We start from the raw sequence: 20,193 nt of genomic DNA on the forward strand, positions 1-20,193 counted from the left end.
GGATGATGTGGAAGCCAGGCCCTTATGGCAAGGGAACAAGCCAGGTCTCCCTCTTGTGGGAATAAGCTACATGTGTTGGGGAACAGGAAAAAGGCCTATAGAAAGAATAAAGATCTATAGGGAGTTACATCAATGTTAAAACAAAGGAAAAGAACGGGGGCTGGCCCTACCAACATACTAAGCTACAAGTACAAATCCAGAGTAATAAAACCTGTGGTTATGTGCTTTTCGTTTTTAAAAAAGGACAGAAGACAATAAACACAACAGAAAGCTCAAAGACAGACCCATGTTGAAATGGGAACTTAGGAAAGAACAAAGGAGGCTTCATAAATCACGGGGGTAAAGAACAGACTGTAGACAGTGCTGGGAAAACCATCTTACTCTATGAAGGAAAAGAGACGCGGATCTTTTCATCCTCACAAATGCAAAAGGAAAATGTAAACGCAGTAATTATTCCCACTAAAAGAAAATTTATCTGATAGGATTAAAAATTCCAAATTTATGCTGCTTATAAGAGATAAGCTTTAAACATATACTGAACCATAAAGAAATCGCAACAAATATCAAAAGGCTGAAATCATAAAAAGTGTCTAATGGCTGAAGGGAAAACAAGTTGGGACTTGCAGAAACCAGAAAAACACAGGTGTAAATAACCTGCACGACAAAAGAAGAAATCACAACAGGTCTTAGAAAATATTTAAACTAAATCGTATGAATGTGTGACATATGAACGCATGGGATACAAACAAAGCATTGCTCAGAAGGAAATCTGTGGCCATAAGAGGGATTACCAAAAAAGACTGAGGGGAGGGGGGGGGGGGGCAGGAGAAATGGGTGAACTGGGGTGTGTGTGTGTGTATGTGTGTGTGTGTGTGTGTTTGGTTTGAATAAATTATAATTTTCTTTTAAAAAGGGAAGGATTTGGTTGGAACCCCGAAGTAAAAGGCTACAGGATGGTTAAAAGTAAAATCATGGAAAAAGACATCCCCTAGATACACTATAATCAAAGGAAGGCCGGGGTCACTCTACCTAAATAGACACGAAGGCGGTAAGCATTACTAGAGAGAAAGAGAGGTTGCATAACCATAAAAGTCTATCCATCCCAAAGAGATCAAACTTCTGCATGTATGTGCATCAGACGGCCTAGCCATGAGATGTGTTCGGCAGAGTAGGCCCAGCTCCCTAACTCATAAAGGGAGTTCATGGACTCTAGCTTGCGGTGTACCACCACCGCCCAAGGGCCTAACTCTTCAAGAGATAGAGAAAAGGCGTGCCCTGCTAGCGTATCCCAGACACTGCAATCTCACAAGGCAAGTGAGGAGGAAAGGAAAGGAAGGAAAGGAAAGGAAATTTGCCAGCCAATATCCTTCCCGAATTTAGAGACCATTGTATTTACATACAAACCCTTACATAAAAATATGAATAAATAAAATCAAACAATATATAAAAAGATAATATATCATACCCAAGTAAGATTTACTCCAGGAATGTAAGGTTGGTTTGCCATTGAAAAATCAGTCAATATAGGAATCATCAAGATCTATTGTGAAAGCATAGAAGGAGGATGGGGGAGGGGGAATGTCCCAGAAGAGACTTGTGGGCACTGATACGTCATCCCATCTTGGGCGGGACCCCCCAGAGGATATGCCTCTCCCACCACACCGGACTGGCCACGTTGCTGCAGGCCAGTCTGGGAACCATCTGCTAAAGCCTTCTTGCCTTTAGGAAACCTTCCCTGAAGCCTCCTGTGTGGGTGCGCTCTGGGCTACTGGCTCCCCGGTGGAGGGACCATACCCACCTTCTCCACTTCCCAGGCTCGTTCTGAGAGGCTGAGGAGCCACCAGGAACAAGGCCATCACCTCAGCACAGTGTGCTCACCTGAGGGGCAGGGGCTGGCTCCCTTGCCTGGTGAATGTTCTTTCCAGCCTCTCCTGGGTTGGCCTGGCACTCCCACCTGGCAAGGAGAACTTCAAGGGCATCCCGTCGGCCTCTGGGCCACTGTCCACAGCCGGGCTATCTTCCTCGAGATCTCGCCGCCTGCTGCTCCCCCTCCGCAGCAGCCCCTTGCCAGACAAGTGAGGGGGGCTGCTGGGCGTGGTTCTCCACTTTTCTGAGGTCAGCTCACTGAGCGGGCCCAGGGGGCTCCTGGAAATGGAGCCAGGGCTGGAAGCCGGGCCCTCCTGAGCGATGGGACAGGCTGGGGCATGGGCAGAGAGCTCGGGCACTTTCCGGCTCTCTTCCTCGGAGGGCTGCTTCGTGCTGCTCAAGGCTGAGGACCGCCTCAGGGAGCGTCTGCGGAGGGCATCCTAAAAGGGGCGAGCACAAGAGCAGTTAAGGATCCCCTTCAAGGGAGGTGGGGAAATACTCCAGCCACTACAAGCATTTGCCCACGGTGCTCCCTCCCCCAGGACATCGTTCTCATCCATCCCCAGCTCCTCTTAAAATTCCACCTATGGTCTGGGGAGGTACTCACAGGCTCCCAGCTCTGTAACACTTTCTGGGCTCCACCTGCATGAGCCCAGGAGCACGCTCAGCCCTTCTCCCACACCCCTCACAGAGAGCATGTCCCAGCAGCCAGAGAAGCTGTAGCTCCAGGCTCAGGCCTACCTTCTAATTCCCACACCACCACACAGCCACGTCTCCTGTGCCAAGTTACTAGCTTCTCTGTCCCTCCCTACCCTCACCTGTAATGTAACCAGCCCACAATCCACTATCTGTAATTTCTGAAACCTCCCAAAACAAGTTTCTTTTGGAATCCTGTGCCGATTTCTTTTTAACTGCCATGAGGTTGCTCACAGTCCTTTCTTAAGTGTGGCTATTCATAGCTTAAGTTGCAGAAATGATAACATTTTTGCTTACGGGGTGCTACCCCAAACCCGGCCGCAGGCATTAGGTGGTATGTGGCTTGTGCACAGGGTTGCTTTTCTGATAATGAAGAAATCCTGAATCCAAAACACATTTGGCCCCAAGGTTGGATGAGGGCTTGGGGACCTGTAGCATCTGTCTTGCACAAGATGGTGGCATTAATGGAGAGGCCGGTAGAAGGGACTGGCACAGAGCCAGACCCATCAGGGCAGTCAACCACCCTGATGTATAGGCTACCACTCTACGGCCTCTGCCCAGTTCCTGCTCACACAGGGCCTTAACCCCTCCTGCTAACAGACCAGGAATGGCAGAGGCCAGTCTTCATTCATCTCTGGTGCCTGCCGAGCATCCAGCTCAGTGACTTACCCCGAGTAAGTACTCAAGGCTTGTGCTCAGTGTTTGAAATGAAGGAATTCCAAAGGAGTCAACTGAAATATCCTCTCTTACTATCAATGATTAAAATGGGAACTCAAGTTGTTTACCAACCTAGGGTCGGGAAATGGAGGTAAAAGGGACAAAAATAAACCTGTGAAGCTCTTCCTGGGTTTAAACTTTGGGATCTCTCAGCATTTCCAGAAATAATCCTGAACCAAATGGTAAAGCCAAAGCTGGAATAGAAACAGCTAATTCTGTAGTATTCTTGCCTAGTGGAAATTACTAGGCACTACAAATCTCCCAAAGCCACCAGGGCCTCCCCTGCCACACAGTAAAGAAAATATTAGTCACCATTCCCAAGGAGACCTAAACTTCTGGGCCAAATGCAGGGAACCCAGCCTCTTACTCATCCTTTAAAAGGGCAGAGCTGATCTAGTAGAAAAAAAAATGATGAAATACCTAGCAAAGCTTGCTTTTTTTTCTCTTGAGCAAACAAGTAAGTAGGGCCAAAGTACTCAAAGACCCACAAAACACTTTCTAGAAAACCTGGGGAAATTCTTCGACAATCTACCCTATCTTTCAATGTCCTTCACAGGATTCAGATACCCCAGGGGAAAAACACACCTCCCAAGGCAATCATTCCTCCTTCTAGAAGTTTGGGACAATCTCCAAGTCATCTACCTCACACCTCACTTGTAAAGGGAGTCTCAACTACACAGATGTGATTGACCGGATGTCATTGCAGGACAGGATCCTGGCATTCATCTGGTCCACCAGTTCGCAAAGTGTAGTCCGCTGGCCTTAAGGGTCCCCAGATCCCTTTAGGGAGCTCAAACCTATTTTCTTCATAATAAAAGGACATGATTTGCCTTCTTCACTGTGTTGACATTTACAGGAATGATGCAAATGAACTGGTGGGAAAAACTGCTGGCCTGTAGCACAAATCAAGACAGTGGGACCAAACTTTCCTAGTTAGTGCTGGAGGTATTAAAAAAAAAAAAAAAAATCAGTAAAATGCTAATTTCACCTAAGAATATCCATGCTGCGGTGCCTGGGTGGCTCAGTCAGTTAAGGGCCTGACTCTTGATTTCAGCTCGGGTTATGGTCTCAGGGGTGTGAGGTTGGTTCCGAGCTGCCCTCCTTCTCTCTGCCCCTCCCCCTGCCATGTTCTCCCTCCCTACCAATAAGTAAATAAAATCTTAAAAAAAAAAAAAAAAAAAGACTGTCCATGCTGAAGCATAAAAAGAATTATATTCAATCTCAACCCTATGGTACACATCTCTTTAATATTCTATGAAGCAAAATGGGCGGTATATGCAAAGACTCTGCCCATTGCTGAGGAGGACAGCTGTCTCAAGGAAAAGCACTTGCACAGCCATGGAGTTGTGAATTGAACTGGCTTGTTTTTTCCATGGAACAACTGACAGACTAACTGTGGTTATTCAGACATGGGTATTTCGCAGGCGTTTCCCTGAAAATAAGTTGAGCCTGTCGCTTCAAGGGAAACAGCTGATGGACTGTCAGTGATAAAATACAATTGTCAGGTTTAAAAATTAAAATCTGGGGAGACTTGCCTCAGCCACTGGGAGCCGATGGCTTCTCAAAACCTGAAAACTTTTCTGATGAGTGGATGGTAACATCAAGAAATGTGACTTTTTTTGATGTGGGTTTATTGGTTAGTAGTGAAAGGTCAACATTCAGAAGATGTCAGTAACACAGATAACTCAGTAAACCAGTGATTTCCAAATGACCCAAAACCATCCCCACAAGACGGAGGTAGGGGCAGGGAGACAGTTGGCTTCTTCCTGCCCTGACTCCAAGTGAGCTGGGAGAGCAGTGCTGGCCTCCAGTCATGGCCCACACCTGGTCATGCGGCGTGGAAGAGGAGGACACACATGACCTATGCGGGTTTGCACAGGCTCTCTTACTGGACTAATATCACAAAAATTTGAAATTTGAAATTTGAATTTCCTCTGTTTTTCTGTTTCTTTTTGGTTTTACAAACTCCTTTTACTTCATTCTCTCATTTGGTTCAGTTCCGCCATCTGATGGAACCCTCCCAGAACCCCTCCTTAAGGAAGAGTATGAAACAATGATGGGACATTATTAGACTTTCTCTTTAAAGCAAAGCAAATGAAACCATAAAGATCAGGATTTCTTTTTCCCTTTTAACTACTATGTTCTAAAAAATAAGGAAGATTTTTTTAAAAATACTAAAAATAAAAAAGATGAAAAAAAAATAAAAAAGATATTCTCTACACGTGTATGGCTTGCCCCAACTCCTGAATGGCAAAGGGAAAAATGGATGTGTTCTCACTCAGCAAAGGAAGATAAAACCACAGCATCCACCTCATTGACCTGCTGGGTAAACTGAGGGCAGGAAGGAGATGAGGTTCCCACAGGGAGCTGACAGTACAACCAGAGAAAACAGAGGCGGTGTTCCTCCCATCCCAACACACAGATCGCCCCTTCTTGGACTGTCTTGTGGGGTACCCTCAAATAAACCCCTTAAGCCCTGCCGGGTTTTCACTTTCCACTCTCACCATAGCAGGTGACCAGAAGCCAGGTGACCTACCTGAGGGGAACTGGCAATGGGCCCTGCCATCATGCCTCGGACGATCAGGCCAGACTTCGGCCTGATCTTCTCACCCATTCTCTTTGTGTCCAAGGAAGGCTCTGACGAATGAAGCTTGTCCATCTTCTCCCATGCAGGGGCCACGGCAGGGCTTTCACCTGGGATAGCCTGCATGGGCTTACTTTTGTGGGGAGGCCTTTTGGATGATATAAAATTACCAAGTAAATCCCCATCAAGATTATCATGCCTGCAAAAAAGGGATATTTCCATTAAAACAGAGTCTTTAATAGCTAACAATGATAATAAATCCTGCATTCAACAGGCACACATAGCAAGCCCATTCATAAATCTGCAAGGATTCTAACCAGGCAGTGCCTTAGCATTAAAAATAAAGAACAGAAAATATTTCAGGGCAAGTCTGACCTATAAAATAAGAACAGGAAGCAAGAAACAAAATCAGAATTGATGACCCATGATAGCATTCCTCAAATATCCTTAAATATTTAATATCCTCAAATATAAAGAGCATCCTTGTCCCAGACCCAAGTGATTACAGAAAACCATAGCCTTTCAGTACAGTCCTGAGCTACGTGGAGACAAAGCCTTACTGCCCCTCATTGACATTAGTAGATGAAGACATGTGGCAAACTTGATGTTCCCCAACTATTTGGTTAAGGTTCAGTTGAGCATGCCGATGGCCTCTCTTCTCGGGTTGCTTTGCATTGAAAGAGAGTAAGAGAGAGAGAGATTATGTGTGTGCGTGTGTGTGTGTGTGTGTGTGTGTAGGGGAAAGACAGAGAGAGAACAAAAGATGATGAGATACAGTGAGACAAGCAGGGAGAAATGACAAGAAGGAGAAGGAGAGCAAGAGATCCAGATAAAGAGGACTGGTAATTACCTGTGATCTGGGATGGATTGGCGAGAGCCCAGCACTACCCTGACACAGGCTGGCGGGTTTTCTACCATCAGATTCTGGCCTAAAGAGGCATTGATGGCCGCTCTGTGCCAAGCTGCTGATTACCAAGCACTGAGTCACCCATGAGAGAAGCAGTCATGTGTGTGCCATGACGAGGGCATACTCAGCAGAGGAAGGGGCCACAACCAGCTTGGGGAAATCGAGGACTTGCAGAGAAGGCGGCACTGAGTCTGAAGGACTTAGTGGGTAGGAGATAACCAGAATGCCCCAGGCGTTAGCACAGAACCCTGTAAAAGCAGGCCAGGCCCGGGTGAGCCAGGCAGCTGATGAAGGAAAGAGCTTTGCAGGTTAACCTTAGTATATATTTTACCCTGGAAGCCCTGGGAAGGGTCTGAAGGCCTTTCCACGGGGAAGCAGCACAGCCAGACTTGTTTGTGGGAAGCAGTTACTACCTCAGGTGGATGAAGGATTGGAGCAGGTGACCAGAGGCCTGGAAAGCAAGAGAAAGCCTGTGGGAGCTAGCCCAGGCAAGAGAGGAGGGTATGGAACTGAGGCACTGCTCCCAGGGCAGAGAAAGCAGGAAAGGGTCTAGTGTCATTAAGGACTCACAAAGGCCAAAATGATAGAGCAGGAGAGGTCAAGGATAACACCCAAGTTTGTAGCTTGGACAACTGGGTGGAACTCGGGAGCCTCCACTACTTCTCCTGGTTCTTTATCGCCTCAGAAATATTCATTTTTCCCAGCCAGGCAGTACGTGCCTTTGAAGGAAGAACCATCTTCTTCCACACCACCCTGATTCACCTTCGCATCTTAAGCCCTGAGTTAATGTTTTTAATGGTGCTCATCCTTCGGCAGCTGGAAGCCCAGACCCTACACCCTGACTACCCCCATGAAAGAAAAGGCTTCTCAACAGAGCTGGAAGGAAACACCCAGCCCGAGGGAATTAGACTCGTGAGCGACTGCAGGCGGTATATTAAGGTTGTAATTTAACATAACTGCTTTCCAAATAATGGAGGTTCAATCAAGAACAGCAATTCATTTTCTTCCTATGAGTTTCAAAAGGCCTTATTTTTCAGATGTTTCCATGTCTACCGCATTGCTTTTAGAATTCCATACCCATTTTTTTAAGAAAATGCAAACAAAGCAAGTCCCTAATGCTGACAAACGTTAAACATTTGAATCATAAGCATCCTCCTCCATTCCCAAGGCCTCTGGGGGAAAGGAACAGTGTGCCTCAACAGGGAATTTGAAAGCATACAATGTGGGGGCTGAATACTGACTCCCCGAAGACGTCCAGATCCCAGGACCTGGGGATGTTCCCTTATGTGGAAAGGGACTTTGCACATGTGTTAAGGTTTGGGGATGGGGAGATGACCCTCGATCATCTGGGGGGCAGGCATTAGAGTCACAAGTCTCTGTGTTACAAAGAGGCAGGAGGTCAGAGTCAGGAGTAGGAGATGCCATGATAGAAACAGAGGCTGGAGGGATGTGCTCTGAAGACGGAGGAAGCAGCCACAAACCAAGGCCAAGGAATGTAGGTGACTGTGAGAAGCTAAAGAAAGAAAGGACACAGATTCTCCCCCAAAAGTCTCTAGAAGGAATAAGCCCTACTGACACCTTGCTGTCAACTCAGTGGGACCGATTTTGAACTTCTGACCTCGGTACTGGAAGATAATAAATTCGTATTGCTTTAAGACACGGTGATGCTTAAATTTTATCTGTCAGCTTTGCTAGACTACGTTGCCTAGTTGTTTGGTTGGATACTAGCCTAGATGCTTCCTGAAGGTATTCTTTAGATATGATTAACATCTACATCAGTTGACTTCAAGTAAAGAGTTTATCCTAGGTAATATGGGTGCCTTGTCCAATCAGTGGAAGGCCTTAAGAGCAACAACTGAGGTTTCCCAGAGAACTCGGCTTCAAGGCTATAACACAGAATACTGCCTGAGTTTCCCACATGCCAGTCTGCCCTACAGATTTGAGACTTGCCAGCTCCCACAATCATGTGAGCCAATTCCTTAAAATAAATCTCTTTATAGGGGCACCTGCCTGGGTGGCTCAGTCAGTTAAGCATCTGACTCTTGATTTCAGGTCAGGTCTTGATCTCAGGGTCATGAGATCGAGCCGTATGTTGAACTTCACATGGGCATAGAGCCAACTTAAAAAAATAATAAAGTTTAAAAAAATTAATAAATCTCTATATAGGAAATATAAATCCAAAAAGATATATGTATATAAATACATATAATACTTGCATATATATATTTACATGCATTCACACACATACACACTTCTTATTGGTTCTGTTTTTCTGGAAAACCCTGACAGTTCCAGCCACTCGGTTTATAGGCACCGGTCACAGCAGCAACAGGAAACTAATCCACCCTGTAAACAGAAGAAGAGCTACCTGGCTTTGCTGGTTTCTGACAGTGACGATTTCCATGTCGCATCTTCGTCCGCAAGGTCATATATATTGACCAGTGTGGTCTCTGGGCATCTTGATGATAATCTGTTATTTTTCTTTGGAACTGGGAGTGCAGGGATTGGCACTTCTTGAGTGAAATTGTTAGTAGTATTTCCAAAGTGATCCAGAAAGTATCTGGTAATGAGTTCAAGGTTTGTTTTTAGAGGATTGTCCTTGGCCTATTGTTGGAAGAAAACAAAAATCATTAACCATGTGTACAGATTCACAGGGAGGGTGGAAAAGATGGCTAGTGCAATTCTTTGACATACTTTATCAGCTTCTCATTCATCTGTACATTCTTTCAGCAATTGTCCTGTGTTACAACAGAGATGGAAGACAAAAATCTCTACCCTGAAAGAACTAACATCCAATGCATGAGCCAGGAGATTTAATGAACAACTCTAACAAAATATGACATGAATAGGAAAATAACCAAGCAAATTTCCTCTTGGTTTTTCTCCTAGGAATAACTTTAGAAAATATACATCCGTTCATTAAATAAATAAATAAATAAATCTTTAGGGATTGTTAACTGTGCAAGATAATAAACATCTGGGACCTGAGTATTCTCTTCAGCTGTGTACTCTGCATTTAACACTGGACACTGGGGACTGCAGGGACAGTGCCGCAGAAGGTTATTTCAAAGAACATAGGGAGGCCATTAGGACTGACTTAATCTACACCAAATCTCAAAAAAAACCTGAAACTCTTTAGTAGTTGGTTTTAGAAATAAAAGACATCAGGGGCATCTGGAGGGCTCAGTCAGTTAAGACTGACTCTTGATTTCAGATCAAATCATTATCTTAGGGTCATGAGATCGAGCTCCAAGTCAGGCTCCATGCTGAGTGTAAAGCCTGCTTAGGATTCTCTCTCTCCTTCTCCCTCTGCCCCTTGCCCCCTCCACTTGTACTCTTGCACTCTCTCTTTCTCTCTCTAAAAAAAAAAAAAAGAAAGAAAGAAATGACATCAGGTTTTCCCAACCTTGACTATGCCAAATATCACATTTGGAGGTTTTTAAATATATATAGTCCCAGGCCCTACTGTGTCTTATTAAGCCAGAATTGCAAAGATCAGAGTCCTGATTTCTCTTAAAATTCCTTTAAGTAATTTGGACAAACACAGATGTCCAAGCAGCAATCCACAAGCTGACCTTAGGCCATGTAACTGTGTCATTCCCCAGCCCACTTGCTCAGGAACACCAAGCTGCTGGGAAGTGTGGTCAGATGCGAGGCATTTGGTGAGTCTGCAGTCAGAGCAGTAAAAGGCCTGACAAAGGACCTGGCGCAGAGAGGACCCTCAGGCACATCCAGGCCTTCCCCTTTCTACCCCCGATCTGTGCAGCAGAACTCAGCCACCAACACCCACAGCCAGATGGGTTCTGACCAACAGCAACAGATTTATCAGGCAGTCAAAATCAGGGGACAGCTTTATTTTTTTAGCATGGGATCCCAAAAAAAACCCTGTTTTGTCTAAGTCTAAATGAAACTCACGAGGAAAAGAGTCGGGGAGAGATGTTATGTAATTTATTTCAACCTTCTTGCTTTTTCTTTCTATATGAGAGATTTATCGCCCTAGATGACCTGAATTATACTTTATGACTTTTCATAACATTCTGCTCAGCATAGTCACAGCCTTTATATGAATCTGGACACCCTTTTTCAAAACCTCAGTTTTACACAGGCATTTTTATATATCATATCCTTAACAGGGAAAAACAATTTACTGGAATTAACATTAAGTTACAGGGATTTCCTAGAATCAGACTAGCTTTGTGTGAATGTCAAAATCATCATGTAATAGGTAGATTAATAAATCTATTTTTCTGTAATATATAAGGTCAACTCATTATCTAATAACTACTAAAGACTACTGTATAAATCAAATAATCAAGGCACTTACCAAGATGTAACGAAAAACCCTTCAGCATCTTCAGATAATTACTACCTTAGGGAGACTATATTAGAGCGGAGGAGTCAAAGTCACTTGAATGGCAAAGATGATTCCAGGAAATTAGGTAAAGTTGCATTCACATAAAATCCCCACTGTACCAGCATGCTTAATTGATTTTCTTGTTACCTGTCTATCTTACTATAGAAAAAAAAAAATCTTTCTAAAATGTACAGTCCACACTCCTGCCTTACATACAATGCAGCAAAAGGAGATGGGTTGGATGGCTGCTGCCTGGGTCTATAGGACTCCAGCTGGACACTTAGAGGAGGCGGAGGGGCCCTGGTGCCACCCCTGGACCAAGGATGACAGGCATAGATCCGATGTTTTTACTGACCTGATGCTAGGACTGCACCTGGCTGCTGCTGCCTTTTTCTCATCAAAGTCGGGCAGAGGAACTTCTAGCAACCCGAATGTTCCCCTAGGTTGATGGCATCCTTCATTTTATTGAGGGGAACTCAGCCTGAGCTCCCCCCTAGCCGAGGACGTGCATGAGGGTGGTTTTCTGAGGATCCTCCAGGTGTCTCAGAAACAGCCTTGGAGGGCACGGAGGGTGGGATGTCACCCGCCCCCCATTCCAACCCAATCTGCTAAGATTTCAATTAAGTAAAGCATTACAATTACAGGAGGCTTGACCACCATTACTACAGTAGGACTGAGAATCGGAAGGTCTGGTTCTAGCCTTCCCCCTCCTCGGTAACTCACTGTGAGACCTTGACAAGCCCCTTTTCTCTGGCTCACAGCTCCCCCAGGTGAGGGCCCCCATTCCATGGGTAGTTTAAAAGCTGCTTAGACCAGTCCTGGGGGGCTGCCTGCCTCAAAGGCCAAGAAGGCAAGTCTTCTTCACCCCCAATTCAACCATGGGGCTCCCCTTCTTTGTATTCCATATTTGGACTCCAGGAAATATCATCTTACTGCCTCTTTAAAAAATTATGATAAATGCTGAACTATAAGAACATGAAGTTCTTCCTAACGCTAACGCTATGCCCTACCACAAGGCAACCTCTGCTGGAGAGTCCATTCTTCGATCAAATTAGAAGATTCTGTCTTCATAGCAGGAAAAACCAATGAGGCCAGAATTGAAGCTTCATTCAGTCAGTCAGGCAGCCAATCGTATCTTCCACAAACACATAGAGATTATTTACTATGTCCTCGGGCAACACATGAAGTATGAGGATACAACAGTGAACCAAGAGACGCCAATCTCTGGCCTCCTGCTGCATCCAAGGTAGTGAGTGGGGAGGCAGGTGCTAATTAAACAACCACACACACATCCTGTATTATAAGTGTGCGAGAGCACAACAGAGGAGAACCACAGGATGCGGTGGAAAGCTTATAACTGGGTGAGGGGAGCGCAGGTCAGGGTGGATGAGGGGGAGGGATCAGGGAAGCCCCACCCTCACCCCCCAACCATTTGCTATCTCAACTCCAATGCCCCAGGCTAAGCTGAACCCAAGCCCCACTTCTGCCTAAATTAAATGTCACGGCAGACTTAAAAATAAGCTATTACTCAGAATTGGAGAAGGAAAATCTTACACAGGCTGGGAATGGAAAATTTTAGTAGAACCGAATACTACACTCTTAAGTACAGTCTGACTAAAAACAGCCTCCTAGGGGAGGAGGGAGCACAGGGAATAACCATTAAGGGCCCAGGTTCAAAGGGAGCTTCACAGCCACACACGCAAAATACGCTCTTGGCGGGGGCCTGGGGCCCGACTGAGCCTGGAAACCCAGCTCACACTTGGGATTTGTCAGAACTTGGCTGGGCCTATTTCTCCTTGGCCGCAGGCATGGCGAACCTCCTGCCACCCATCTCCGACAGCCTGGCAGGGTCCACAGGGGCTCTGACATTGCCAAGCTCGGTTCCAGAACACTACACCACACCTTCAAAGCACGTTACCTTGTTCTCCTTGTAGAGAAATTCAAGATGCAAAACCTTGCGGAGATCATTTCTGCTGTTTATGCTGAGGTCAGAGCGTGGGCGTTCCTGGTCCATGGTCACACATGTCTTCTTTAAGCCCTGAGGAAAGAAACCTGAATCATTATTTTCATTTTAAATCAAAACCTTCCAGTCTCTGATGGGGATTATAAATAAAAGACTGTTGGTGTCCTTATGATCATTCCTACCCTGCCTATCCTGCCTTCCTTGCAAGGATCTTGCAAGGACCAAAAACTGACTTAATTTATTTTTATATAACCTTTATTCTTGACATCTTCATAATTATTATTCTGAATCTTACAAGAACCCTATGGGCTGAGCTGAGATTGGAGTTGCTGACCCATTTTACAGAAAAGAAAAGTGAGGTTCAGGTCACTGACTCATCCAAGGCTGGAGCCCTGGGTTAGACACTAGATTTGGAGCCACAGAATATGAAGCTTTAAAAATAAACTGAAGGCAAAAAATGAGCAAAAGGCCAATAATGATTCCTTTCTTTTCTCGGGTGAGAGCAAGGGTTGATCTGCCCGGGTAACACAAGAGAAGCCCATAGCAGGGGGTCCTGACCATCCCAGCCTGTGAGTCAGCAACGCCAGGACTGAGGCTCACTGGAAGCACGTGGTAAATGTCTGCTGAGTTCCCAGGGAGGCCATTAGCAACATTCAGCCCTGACCATCCAGAAGGCCCAACTGAGACACACTCTGGCAAAGGTAAGAGCTATTCTTCCTGTGAGCCTGGCTTCTTTGTTCAAAAAATAACCACAGATGCAGCTCCCTGCCCACCTTGCTGGGCCAGGGTGATCACCGAACATGGAGGAGAAAGAGACAGCTCACAGACAGCTCAGCCTGCCATTAAGGGAGCCCCTGACTCTTTGTGGATCAGGACCCTCACAGTTGCCAGGCCTTAACTTCTCCCCCAGGCTTTGTGTTCACAATCTCACAGAGGCTCCCACTGATGAGAGAACAGGACAAAACCTGCTGCTTGCCATGAAGTGAGGGAGGAAGAATTTGTAAAGAAAGAGATATGAACACAACCCGGAACCAAAGGGAATAAAAAGGAAGTGCTAAGGAGGGGGATCAGAAAGAAATGGGTGTGCATGTTGGGGGAAAGGCAGGGGCATGGTTGAGTGCTCTAGGGAGAATGAACTGGAAGTGGGGGTTATAGCAAGCACCCCTGTTTCATCTGGGTTTCCCCCATGGCTTTCCTGCCAATCAGAGTGAGGCAGAAACCATGAGAGTCCCTCACTGCTGGACAACCCCTTACATCTGTCACCAGTTCAGATCTTGCCAAGCAAGTCTTGGCACATTTCACAAACTCCCTGGAACTGTGGTGCACACCGACATGTGAGAACTACTGGGGTAGTGGACAGGATGCCCTCAGGAAGCAGCCAGTCCTCAGCTCCACCTGGTCCACTTAATCTTCATCATTCAACAAACATTTCCTAGGCACCCACTATATGGTGGGCTGTTCTCAATGCAAGAGATACTGAGCGAATAAGACACACCTCACTCCTTCACAGAGCTGACATTCTGTTGGGGAAGCAGGAAAGGTTTCACAATTAGGTGACATTAAAGAAGAGACATGAGGACAGTAGGAAAGCAAGCCATGAAGACACTTGGGAGAAGTGTATTCTCGACAAGGAATAGCAAGGGCAAAAGCCATGTGGCAGTCCCAGGAGGCCAGTGCAGCTATGGCTGCATGACCAGGGGCTGGAAATGAGGTCAGAGAGGCTGCCCAGATCCTGGAAAGGAAAGACCTTGTTGGCTTTTGTGAAACGGTGGGGTGGAAGCAGGATTTAAAAAGGAGCATGAACTGAGTTGTGTTTGTAAAGAATCACTGGCTGCTAGGCTGGGAATAGGTTTTTGGAGGTAAGGGATTAAGCAGAAACTAGTTAAGATGTTATTGAACAACTCATATGAGAGATGGAGTGGCTTGGACTAAGTGGTGGCAGCAGAAGTAGAAAGAAGTGGCTACATGCTCTGTGTGCTCTGCTGGTAAAGCCAACAGATGTACCAATGGCCTGGATGTGGGGTATACACAAAGGAAAAAAGCCAGGAATGATCACAAAGGTTTTGGCCCAAGCAACTAGAAAGATGGTGATACTGCCTACCAAAATGGGAAACTTACAAGGCATAGAGGGAATCAGGAATTGGATTTTGGACGTGTTGAGATATTTATTGGATGTCCAAGAGGAAATGTAAACTCAGCTGTTGGAAAGAATGTAAGAGTTCTGGGAGAAACCTGGGCCAGAGATAGGCATTTGGGAACTGTTGTCACATTGATGGCCCTGGAATCCAGTAGACTAGCAGAGGCACCTGCAAAATAGCAAGTGAAGAAGAGAAGAGAAGACTGAGTCTTGGAGACGCCCAACACACACAGCTCCAGGAAATGAGGGGGTCCAGCAAAGAACCAGAGAGGTTAGAGGAGGCAGTGCAGAAAGGGCTCTCCAGAAGCCAAGCGGAATGAGCTTCCGGGAAGCGAGACACAATCGGCTATGTCAAACACATGGTTAGACCAAGAAGTGTGAGGACTGAAAGTTAAAGGTCATTGACACACTTGACAAGAGTTAGTTCCGTGGATCGGTGGGGACAGAAGCCAGATTAGAGTGGGTCTGAGCAAGCAGGAAGAAGGATTAGAATCAAAGCACACCCAGTTCTTTCATGGGATTTGGCTGTAAGAGGGAGAAGAAAAATTGGCTGGAGAGACTTGGGGGTCAAGATGGGATTCTGCAGGAGCGACAAGGAGAGAAGACAAAATGTCTGTGCAACAGAGAGAGAGAACTGCAGCAGTGCCCTCACGCAGGCAAGTGGGGACAGATACTCGGGGAGGGGGTGGCTTTCCCAGGAGTATGGAGAATTCACTCGCAGGAGCAGGGACAGAGGCAGAGTGAGGGTCCAGGCCCAGAAAGGTTTACAACTGTGGTGGTGCAGCCTGTCGGGAGCTCTCTCTGTGAAACAAGAATGGGGAAGGAGCTGTGCAGTTGGAGGTGAGGGCAGGTGTGACACGGCCATCCCAGAGTGGAGAGAGGGAGCCAGCTGGAGAGCTATAAGCCTCAGGGGACTGACCACATGGTGGTGTGTTTATCTCCAGCCCCATTCAGGGCTTCAGGCCAGGTGGGGGGGGGGGGGGGCGGTAGCAAGGGGAATTTGAAAACTCAGGGTGGGGGGAGCATGAGGAAAAAAGAGAAGGGCAAGGGAGGTGAGCATGTTGTTGAGGGTGTGATTCTAACGATGGGTGGCTAAGAAGTAGGGAGAGATCACAACAGAGCCAGGGGCCTGGGAGCAATTGGCAGGAACTGTGGAATGCAGATGTGAGTGAGACTGAAGACCAGTTTATGACAGGCGGGCTGCTAAGGGAGGTGAGCTGCCAGTGAGGATGACAGATTACACAGATTCCGGAAAGGGTGGGGTGCGGATAGCAATAGGCCTGGGACATGACCGCTTGGAATGGGTGGCAGAGGTAGGATGGGGTCAAGTTGCTGCAGGAAGGGGAGGCTGGGGCATGAGGAGTCACCTTGGAGGACCCTGACACTGCAGGACTTTAGCATGACTCTCCCTGAGGGCAGACCATGCTTGGACGGGGGCCAGCATAGCTGGGTGTGATGTAGGGTAGAGAGCAGAGGACATGGTAGGGGAAGGTGAGGCCAGAGGCCCAGCCTGTAGCAGGGTCATAGAGTGCCTTGAGGCTTGGGTGAGGCCTTCCCTTGGATTTCATTCTGGTTGTAGTAAAAAGCCCATGGAAGGTTTTGAGGAGAGGAGTGACAAGCTCTCCCTTGCTCACCCTGGGCAAGTTTCTTAGCCCTCCAGTCTCGTGCTCATCTTGCAGGAAAGGGAGTAAGAATTCCTGTCTTTCAGGACTGTTACGAGGATCTGAGAAAACAAACAGGCATCTAGAAGGTACCTCACACTATGATGGGAACTCTCCAGGTTATGCCTGCCTTGTGCCAAGCCCTGAAGGGGGTACATGGTCTCGGCACTGGAGCAGAAGGTGACAAGGACAACAGCTGAACTGGACTGCAGTCCCAGCTCTCTACAACTTTCTGAGCGACTGTGGGCAACTCCTTTGTCAGGTCAGAGCTTCAGTGTGCCTGGATGAAAAATGGGAGGGAGAGGAGGCCCCATGAGCCACACACTGCCAAGACTCCACCCGGATCAGGTGTCAGCTCTGTGGACTGTTCTAGTAGGCAAGACAGGCAGACATATAAAGTGTAACGTGAGCGCCAAAGAGCAAGTCACAGACGAGGTAAGTCAGGTATTCCGACTGGAGTTATCCAAGAAGACCACCTGGAGGAAACAGACTTGGGGTGGGCCATGGGTGGAAGCGGGGAAAGCATGTGGGAGAAGCTGGAACCCACATTGGGGTGGGTGGTACACTGGGGCCAAGACATGGGGGAGCCTTAGAGAGCAGGTAAGGACTGTGGATTTCCTTTGAACTCAAGGAAGGCAAGGCATGAGGAAAGCTGACAGTTTTGCTTGGTGGTCCAAACTGAAAAGAAATGGTAATAGTGGGCAGCCTCACAGGATGTGTCACTGACATCCAACGTGCGGCCAGGACTTGGTGACAAAAGGTCAACCAGCCATAAAACAGAGCAGATACAATGAAGCCACAGTGCATGTAAACATTTTTAAATGGAAAAAAAAAAAAAAAAAAACTTTTAAAAAGCAAAGAAAGACACTTTCAAAACAGATGCAGATGAGAGATGGGGGGGTGAAGATAACGCTGAATACAGGTACCTACTATGTGCATACGATGCTTAGGGGCTGACTATATATTATTAATCCCCATCATAAATCTGCAAAGGGTGGGTCTTTCTGTTTTACAGAAAAGGAAACTGAGACAGTGAGTAACGGATCCAAGCTCTCACTGCTAACCAGTTGCTGGTATTTGAACTGCCCCACCTGATTCCAAAGCCCTTCCAATTTCCCCTTCAAAAAACGATTTTCTGGGACGCCTGGGTGGCTCAGTTGGTTGGAAGACTGACTGCCTTCGGCTCAGGTCATGATCCCAGAGTCCCAGGATTGAGTCCCCCATCGGGCTCCCAGCTCCACCGGGAGTCTGCTTCTCTCTCTGACCTCGATCATGCTCTCTCTCACTACCTCTCTCTCAAATAAATAAAAAAAAATCTTAAAAAAAAAAAAAAAGATTTTCTTTGTATGTTTAACCTAGACAGCTGCCCATGGCCCCTACTCAACACGACACAGACACCGTGAGTGCCAAGCCCTCGGTCACTCTGCACAGATTGAGTTAGAATATGGAATAGTTGCTGTCCCTACACTGGCTTACGCGGTAACCGCCAACGACCTCTGTCCCACAGTGTCCCCACCTCCACTGCAGACCGCTTGCAAAGGACCTCCCCAACTTCTGAGCACTCCGAAAACTCTCCCTGTGCAACACAACGGAAGTTTAAAACAACCAAGGCTGCAACCTCAAGCTCCCACTGCCGAGGAGCACGACTGAAGGGTTCAACTATCGGGAACGCGTTTTGGCTCCTTGGGTTCCCACTGGGGGACCTTCTTTCCCGGTAGGGTGGAGGTGGTGGAACGGGCGACGGCGCCGGACTGCCAGGCCTGCGCCATGCGCTCCCAGCCGGCCGCGACAAGACGACCGTGGTTTAAGAGGCCGGGAGGAAGCCGCCCCCGGCCGCCACCCCAACCCCGGGCCGCCGCCCTCACCCCGGGCCGCCGCCCCCACCCCGTGCCGTTCCCCGTGCGGGTCCCCGTGCCACTTCCTCCGCCGGAGGGGCGGGATGCCAGCGCTGGACGGCGGCCGCGGGCCGGCGTGGCCAGTGGGCGCTGCGCGGGGCTGCGATGATTCCTGGGAAATGTAGTTTCAGCAGGTCCGGGAAAGGGGCGCTCCCGTCGGGTATCCCCGGGGCAGGGGGCGGCAGGAGGGAACTCTTCCTTCCCGAAGGCGTGGAGCTGGCGGGGGTACCCCTAGACTGCACCCTCACCCTGGGGCAGTGGCCCGGAGCGGTGGAGGCGGCGCCGCGACCTACCTTTCTGCTGAGGAACTCCCGGACCAGGGAGGCTGCCACCTCCTCCACGAAGAGGCTGTCCATGCCGCCGGCTCTGCCCACGAGGCCGCGCCGCCGCAGCCCAGGCCCCAGGTCCGTTGGGGCCAGTATGGCCGCGTTGCCTTGGTGACGGTGTCACCGGAGCCGGGAGAGCTCCTCCCCTTCATCCGAGCCCGCCGGCTGGGAGGGCGGGGAGAAGGGGAGGAGCGTGCTTCAAACTGGCTTTGGAGCCCAAGGCCTCCCAGGGCCCAGGCGTGGGCTCCCAGCTTGGTCCTGGCTCTGTCATGGCTCTTGCCTGCCCTCTGGGTGGCCTAAAACCAGCCACTGCTCCACGCTGAGTCCTGATTGCCCAAAATGGGAAATGCGGAGAATGCCTGACTCCCTGTTCCTGGAGAAGTAAATGCACAGTGAAGTGGCCCAGAGAGGGCCACCCACAGCACCACAGCTGGCTCCTGGGCTCGGGACCTTGGCTGGCCTGGACTGCGTGGGACAAGGAGACCCAGGACTCTGTGAACTCGGTGCTGAAATAAAAGGACCAGTCTCTAACCCACTTAGTGCCTGCTGTCCCATAATGATACTGCGGGTAATTGAGCACCAAGCATTCTATACAGGTGTCATCGAAATAAGGACCCAATCATTATATCTACAATTTACAAAGAAAAATATGCTTTCCAAGGGCCATAAAATGGAGGTGCTAAACAAAGCAGAGCTACAGAGCATGACCCCAGACCCCATCAAATGGAATTTCTCTATGCCACAGACTAACATAAAACCAGCATTAGCCAAGAGGAGCATTGGCCTCACAGTGATCAGCTGTAATTTCTTCACCTACTCAGAGATTCAAGAGACTACTTACTTACAGAGCTTAGCAATGGAATTGAGTGGAAAAGTTAACTCCCAAAAGACTGCATACAGCATATCTTTGTGTAAATGTGAAACAACTTAAACCAGAAAATCATAATTTGTGGGGATATAATGCTTCAGTAAAGCCCTTTGTAATAAGAGCAAGGGAATGAAGACCACATGACTCAGAACAGTGGTTGCTTCCAGAGGGGGAGGAAGGGGTGCAGGGTGAGGGAGAACCACATGGGTACATTTAAGT

The 20,193-nt window shown here is 47.8% G+C and overlaps 1 protein-coding gene across 10 annotated transcripts in view; it reads right to left on the reverse strand.

Moving 5' to 3' along the window:
- Positions 1-19,260, reverse strand: part of MINDY4 (MINDY lysine 48 deubiquitinase 4) — a 122,084-nt gene extending 102,824 nt beyond the window's left edge. For 4 of the 10 annotated variants that reach the window (XR_009403777.1, XR_009403776.1, XM_059396627.1 and 1 more), the window contains exons 1-5: positions 19,074-19,241; positions 13,043-13,162; positions 9,139-9,374; positions 5,816-6,062; positions 1,879-2,306 (exon numbers count right to left, since the gene is read on the reverse strand). Coding sequence is in view for 6 of the 10 variants with exons in the window: in XM_059396627.1 (XP_059252610.1) it covers positions 1,879-2,306; positions 5,816-6,062; positions 9,139-9,374; positions 13,043-13,162; positions 19,074-19,136 (1,094 nt within the window). In the remaining 4 variants the exon portion in view is untranslated. Of the gene's footprint in view, positions 1-1,878; positions 2,307-5,815; positions 6,063-9,138; positions 9,375-13,042; positions 13,163-19,073 lie in introns of all 10 variants that reach the window. The other 6 variants (XR_009403778.1, XM_059396631.1, XM_059396629.1 and 3 more) reach the window with 3 other exon arrangements.
- Between the last annotated feature and the right edge of the window lie 933 nt (positions 19,261-20,193).

The sequence above is a fragment of the Mustela nigripes genome, chromosome 4, assembly GCF_022355385.1.
Source record: "Mustela nigripes isolate SB6536 chromosome 4, MUSNIG.SB6536, whole genome shotgun sequence".
Classification (NCBI taxonomy): Eukaryota; Metazoa; Chordata; class Mammalia; order Carnivora; family Mustelidae; genus Mustela; species Mustela nigripes.